This window comes from Crinia signifera, unplaced genomic scaffold (assembly GCF_055691185.1).
Source record: "Crinia signifera unplaced genomic scaffold, ASM5569118v1 HAP2_SCAFFOLD_100, whole genome shotgun sequence".
Lineage (NCBI taxonomy): Eukaryota > Metazoa > Chordata > Amphibia > Anura > Myobatrachidae > Crinia > Crinia signifera.
This window is the reverse complement of record NW_028141994.1, coordinates 386,867-392,866: the sequence shown is the minus strand read 5'-3', so window position 1 is coordinate 392,866 and position 6,000 is coordinate 386,867. Positions and strand designations below refer to the sequence as shown.

General features: G+C 55.1%; 1 protein-coding gene across 1 annotated transcript in view; it reads left to right on the top strand.

Annotated features, from left to right (window-relative positions):
- Positions 1-464: 464 nt before the first annotated feature.
- CSNK2A2 (casein kinase 2 alpha 2) overlaps positions 465-6,000 on the top strand; it is a 30,222-nt gene continuing 24,686 nt past the window's right edge. Inside the window, exons 1-3 of the mRNA XM_083167887.1 lie at positions 465-773; positions 2,960-3,071; positions 5,455-5,556. Of these exons, the coding sequence (XP_083024013.1) occupies positions 670-773; positions 2,960-3,071; positions 5,455-5,556 (318 nt within the window). The 5' untranslated portion in view covers positions 465-669. The remainder of the gene's footprint in view (positions 774-2,959; positions 3,072-5,454; positions 5,557-6,000) is intronic.

Genomic DNA, 6,000 nt, shown 5'->3' with positions numbered 1-6,000 from the left:
ATTAGGTACACATTGCTCTGCTCCTGGACTTCCCTCTTACTGTATTACTGTATGACTGTCATCACCTGTGTTGAAATACCCTTCTCATCAATTAACTAGTTCAACAAAGTTGAGGGTAATCATTCATTAAGAGTGAAGTCCAGTAGCAGAGCATTTTGGGGTAAATTTACCAAGATGTGTATTCTACTTCATATGTGATATTGCTATGGGCAACCAATCAGATCCTATCTACTATATTCAGATTCTAGAGTGTGCTAAATAAATAAGTAGATTCTGATTGGTTTCCCATAGCAACATTACATGTGATGTAGAATACACATCTTAGTAAATTTCCCCCTTTGTACCTAATGGAATGGGTCATGTTGGAGGGTATGTGTATCTAGTACAGCAGTGGGTTCTGCGCTGCCTCCTCCCGGCCGCCGGGGGTCACTGTGCGCCGCCACCCCCGTAACGTAGAACAGCAGTAGGAGATGCGCTGCCTCCTCCCAGCCGCAGGGTATCGCTGTGCACCGCCGCCCCGGTCCCTCCCCGTGATTCTGTCCCGGAAGCCTGCGATCCCGGCCCGGCCTGGCTGTGCTGTGCGCAACCGCCCCCCACCTCCTGCGTGCGGCTCTCTGCCGCCTCCCTCGCCCGGGGCTGCGGGGCCTGACTTCCCGCCTTCCCGCAGTTATGCCGGGCCCGCAGGCCGGGAGCAGAGCCCGGGTGTATGCCGATGTGAACAGCTTGAGGAGCCGCGAGTACTGGGACTATGAGGCGCACGTCCCCAACTGGGGGTAACTAGGGGCAGCGGGGAGGGGTGTCTGTACTTAGATAGGAGGGCATCTGTACCCCGAGAGATGGGGGGGGGGGGGGGTGTGTATCTGTACCCTTAGAGAGGGAGGGGTGTATCTGTACCCAGAGGGGGGAAGTGTGTATCTGTACCCAAAGGGGAGAGTGGGTGTATTTTTACCCAGATGAAGAGGGGGAGTGTGTATCTTTACCCAGATGAAGAGGCGGGAACCGGGTGCATCTGCACCCTTGGAGGGGGCAGGGGGTGCATCTGCACCCTTGGAGGGGGCAGGGGGTGCATCTGCACCCTTGGAGGGGGCAGGGGGTGCATCTGCACCCTTGGAGGGGGCAGGGGGTGCATCTGCACCCTTGGAGGGGGCAGGGGGTGCATCTGCACCCTTGGAGGGGGCAGGGGGTGCATCTGCACCCTTGGAGGGGGCAGGGGGTGCATCTTCACCCTTGGAGGTTGCAGGGGGTGCATCTTCTCCCTTGGAGGTTGCAGGGGGTGCATCTGCACCCTTGGAGGGGGCAGGGGGTGCATCTGCACCCTTGGAGGGGGCAGGGGGTGCATCTGCACCCTTGGAGGGGGCAGGGGGTGCATCTGCACCCTTGGAGGGGGCAGGGGGTGCATCTGCACCCTTGGAGGGGGCAGGGGGTGCATCTGCACCCTTGGAGGGGGCAGGGGGTGCATCTGCACCCTTGGAGGGGGCAGGGGGTGCATCTGCACCCTTGGAGGGGGGAGGGGGCACCCTTGGAGGTTGCAGGGGGTGCATCTGCACCCTTAGAGGGGGTGTATCCGCACCCTTTGGAGTCGATCCTATAGGTCTGAAGAGTGCAAGGTGCTATCTGGGTGGCTTTTCATGCTTTTAAACTCCTGCAACGGCACCTGATTGAGCCCTATCTTGCACCCTTCGCTGGGCCAAATTCACTTAAAATTGCTTGCACCCCTATGGAGGTGTGAGTGCTTTTAAGCAAATTCAGTCCCTTGTAAAGTGCTCCCGGTGCCGTGATGATTCGCACTCGCGAATTAACCACACCAAATAGGATAAACACCTTATAGCAGGCATTCCCAACCACGGTCCTCAAGGAACACCAACCGTACAGGTATTAGTGATATCCAGGCTTGAGCACTGGTGACTTAATTAGTACCTGAGTGATTCTGATTAATCCATCTGTGCTGAAGCCTGGATATCACTAAAACCTGCACTGTTGGTGTGCCTTGAGGACCATGGTTGGGAATGCCTGCCTTAGAGGGAGGATGGGGTGTATGTGTACCCAATGGGCGGGGCGGATGGGGGTGTATGTGTACCCAGAGAGGGGGGTGGGGAGGATGGGAGGGAAGTATGGAGGTGGGGAGGGTGGGGGTGTGTACCCAGAGAGAGGGGCGGGGAGGATGGGGGTGTGTACCCAGAGAGAGGGGCGGGGAGGATGGGGGTGTGTACCCCTCTCTCTGGGTACACACCCCCATCCTCCCCGCCCCTCTCTCTGGGTACACACCCCCATCCTCCCCGCCCCTCTCTCTGGGTACACACCCCCACCCTCCCCAGGGTGGGGAGGATGGGGGTGTGTACCCAGAGAGAGGGGCGGGGAGGATGGGGGTGTGTACCCAGAGAATGGGGCGAGGAGGATAATGGTGAGTGTACCCAGAGAGAGGAGTGGGGAGGATTGGTGTGTGTACCTAGAGAGAGGGGCCGGGAGGATGGGGATGTGTTCCCAGATAGAGTGGGGAAGACAGTGGTGTGTACACAGAGAGGGGTGCAGTATGCATGGGGCTGTGTACCCAGAGAGCGAGGCGGGGAGGATGGGGGTGTGTACCCAGAGAGAGGGGCGAGCAGGATGGGGGTGTGTACCCAGAGAGTGGGGTGAGGAGGATGTTGGTATGTACCCAGAGGGAGGGGCGGAAAGGATGATGGTGTGTTTACCCAGAGAGAGGAGCGGGGAGGATGATGGTGTGTACCCAGAGAGTGGGGCAGGGAGGATGGGGGTGTGTGTTTGTACCCAGAGAGTGGGGTGGGGAGGATAGGGGTGTGTACCCAGAGGGGGAGTGGGGAGGATATGGGTGTGTGTACCCAGAGAGTGGGGCGGGAAGGGTGTGGGTGTGTACCCAGAGAGAGGAGTGGGGAGGATGACGGTGTGTGTACCATGTGGGGGGACCTTCTCCTGGACCTGATGCTTTGCACTGTCTCCATAGGAACCAGGAGGACTATCAGCTGGTGAGAAAGCTGGGACGTGGCAAGTACAGCGAGGTGTTCGAAGCTATAAACATCACAAACAATGAGAGGGTTGTGGTTAAGATCCTCAAGGTGACCAGCTCCCCATCCTCTACCCCCTCACACCCTGTTGCTACGCCTACCCCTCTTTCTCCCCAGACACCCCCACGTAATTCACCTCCTGCCCCCTATGTGTTACAACCTTCTGGGCGCTGCACCTACTGCCCCCCAGATGCTTCACTTACTACCCGCTGTGCCATCTGCTTTCTCCCTCCCTTGGTGCTGCACTAGCTGACCACCTCCATGCACTCTGGGCTCTGCATAGTGTTCCTTCTAGGAACTGGGCAGGGTAGGGGCAGAAAGAAAAAATGGTACTTGTTTAGTTTCATGGCGGCCGATATATCGGATGCGATCCGATGTGATTTTTTTTACCTGTTCATAACCCCACTATCCACTACGCATGGAGTTGATTTTATATAGTGTGGCGAGCGCATAATGGGGTTATGAACAGGTAAAAAATCGCATCAGATATATCGGCCACCGTGAAACTAAACAAGTACCGAAAAAACAGCCTAGCAGGAACATGCACCATCTGCCGCCTCATCCCAATGTGTTACGCCTCCTGCCCTCTCCCTCCCTGAGCTCTGCACATTCTACCCCCCTCCCTGAGTGCTGCATCATCTGTACCCCCTCCACTCTCCCCGGCACTTTAAACATAGAAACATAGAATTTGAAGGCAGATAAGAACCACTTGGCCCATCTAGTCTGCCCCTTTTTTTAAACATGTTACCTCAAACCATATTTGATCCTTATTTTTTTGTAAGGATATCAATATGCTTATCCCAAGCATGTTTAAATTGTACTACTGTATTTGTGTCTACCACCTCTGTTGGGAGGCTATTCCACTTATCTACTACTCTTTCTGTGAAAAAATTCTTCCTCACATTTCCCCTGAATCTTCCTCCCTCTAGTTTCAGTGTTCTGTTGCTCCTCTTCCTGTGAAGAATGTCTCCCACCTGTACCTTGTTAAAGCCCTTGATATATTTGAAAGTTTCTATCATGTCCCCCCTTTCCCTTCTCTGCTCTAAAGTATACATATTAAGATCTTTTAGTCTTTTCTGGTACGTTTTGTGATGTAGGCCATGCACCATTTTAGTTGCTCTTCTTTGTACAGTCTCTAATGTATTTATATCCTTCTGGAGATATGGCCTCCTGAACTGAACACAATACTCTAGGTGAGGTCGTACCAATGACCTATACCAGGGGTGGCCAACCGGTCAGAGGTAAAGAGCCGAAAAATATCGGTAGTCAAGCTAAAGAGCCGACATCATGCGTGCGCCGAAGGCGCATGCGCCAAAAAAAGGGGCGTAGTTTATTTTGACCCCTTGGGTGGGTGTGATACAAATATGCCTCCAATAGTGCAGTGCCATATATACATATGCCCCCAATAGTGCCAGATACACATATGCCCCCCACGATGCCAGGTATGCACCACACGGTGCCGGGTATGCCCCTATGGTGCCAGAAAGCTGGTATGCCCCCACAGTGCCACAAACTGCTATGCCCCCACAGTGCAAATTTCCCAGCAGCAGCACTCACCGTTGTTGCTGCTGCTGCCGGGCGGAGAGAGGACAGTCTGGTGTCCCCCTGCAGTCCTCCTGTCATGTCACTGATGGGAGGAGAGCACAGCACACCGCGCATCTCCTTCCCCCTCACTTTCCTGTGACTGGGCTGTCCACCAATCAAAGCTCGCTGGCCGGCTCCTGATTGGCTGCTGGCACGCAAGCTCTGATTGGCAGACGGCCTAGTCACAAGGATGCACAGTAAGGTGTAGGAGAGATGCGCAATGCGTGCTCTCCTCCCCTCAGAAGGAGAGGGGATTCAGGGAACCGGCAGCAGGGGGGACTGGGACGGGCGGCAGGCAGCAGTGGGAGCAGGAGCCTCAAGCTGGCCATACATCAGAAAGATTGATCTTAAGATCGATTGCACTCATGATTGTGTACAATTTCCCTTGAAATCCCCAGCAGTCCTTGGTGGTTTTTGGACACACAATCTACACACAATCGATCATATGATCAGTCATACAATCCATCTGCTGCATGATTTTGTACACAAGATGTGCACACAATCTGCATACAATCCATCATACAATCAGTCATACAATCCATCTTATGATTGATTGTATGATTTTGTACACAAGATGTGCACACAATCTGCATACAATCCATCTTACAATCAATTGAGATTGTATGATTGGGTACAATATCTTTCTGATGTATGGCCAGCTTCACTTTACAAGGGGGAGAGCCGCATGAGGCTCGAGAGCCACGGGTTGGCCACCACTGACCTATACAGTGGCATTATTACTTCTTTCTTTCTACTGCTGACATCTTCTGACATCTTCCGCCTCCCCAATCTCATCCCACCCCCCCCCCCCCCTTCCCAAAATTAAATAAAGTAAATGTTATTTTTGTAGCCGGTGAAGAAGAAAAAAATAAAGCGTGAGGTGAAGATCTTGGAAAACCTTCGTGGTGGCACAAACATCATCCGGCTCCTCGATACTATTAAGGACCCTGTGGTAAGAGCTGCAGGATGTGAGGACTGTGTGTTCTGTGTCCCCGGAGACGGTCTGGGGACTGTGTGCTCTGTGTCCCCGGAGACGGTCTGGGGACTGTGTGCCCTGTGTCCCCGGAGGCGGTCTGGGGACTGTGTGCCCTGTGTCCCCGGAGTCAGTCTGGGGACTGTGTCCCCGGGGCACGGTCTGGGGATTGGCGCGCCCTGTGTCCCCGGGGCACGGTCTGGGGATTGGCGCGCCCTGTGTCCCCGGGGCACGGTCTGGGGATTGGCGCGCCCTGTGTCCCCGGGGCACGGTCTGGGGATTGGCGCGCCCTGTGTCCCCGGGGCACGGTCTGGGGATTGGCGCGCCCTGTGTCCCCGGGGCACGGTCTGGGGATTGGCGCGCCCTGTGTCCCCGGGGCACGGTCTGGGGATTGGCGCGCCCTGTGTCCCCGGGGCACGGTCT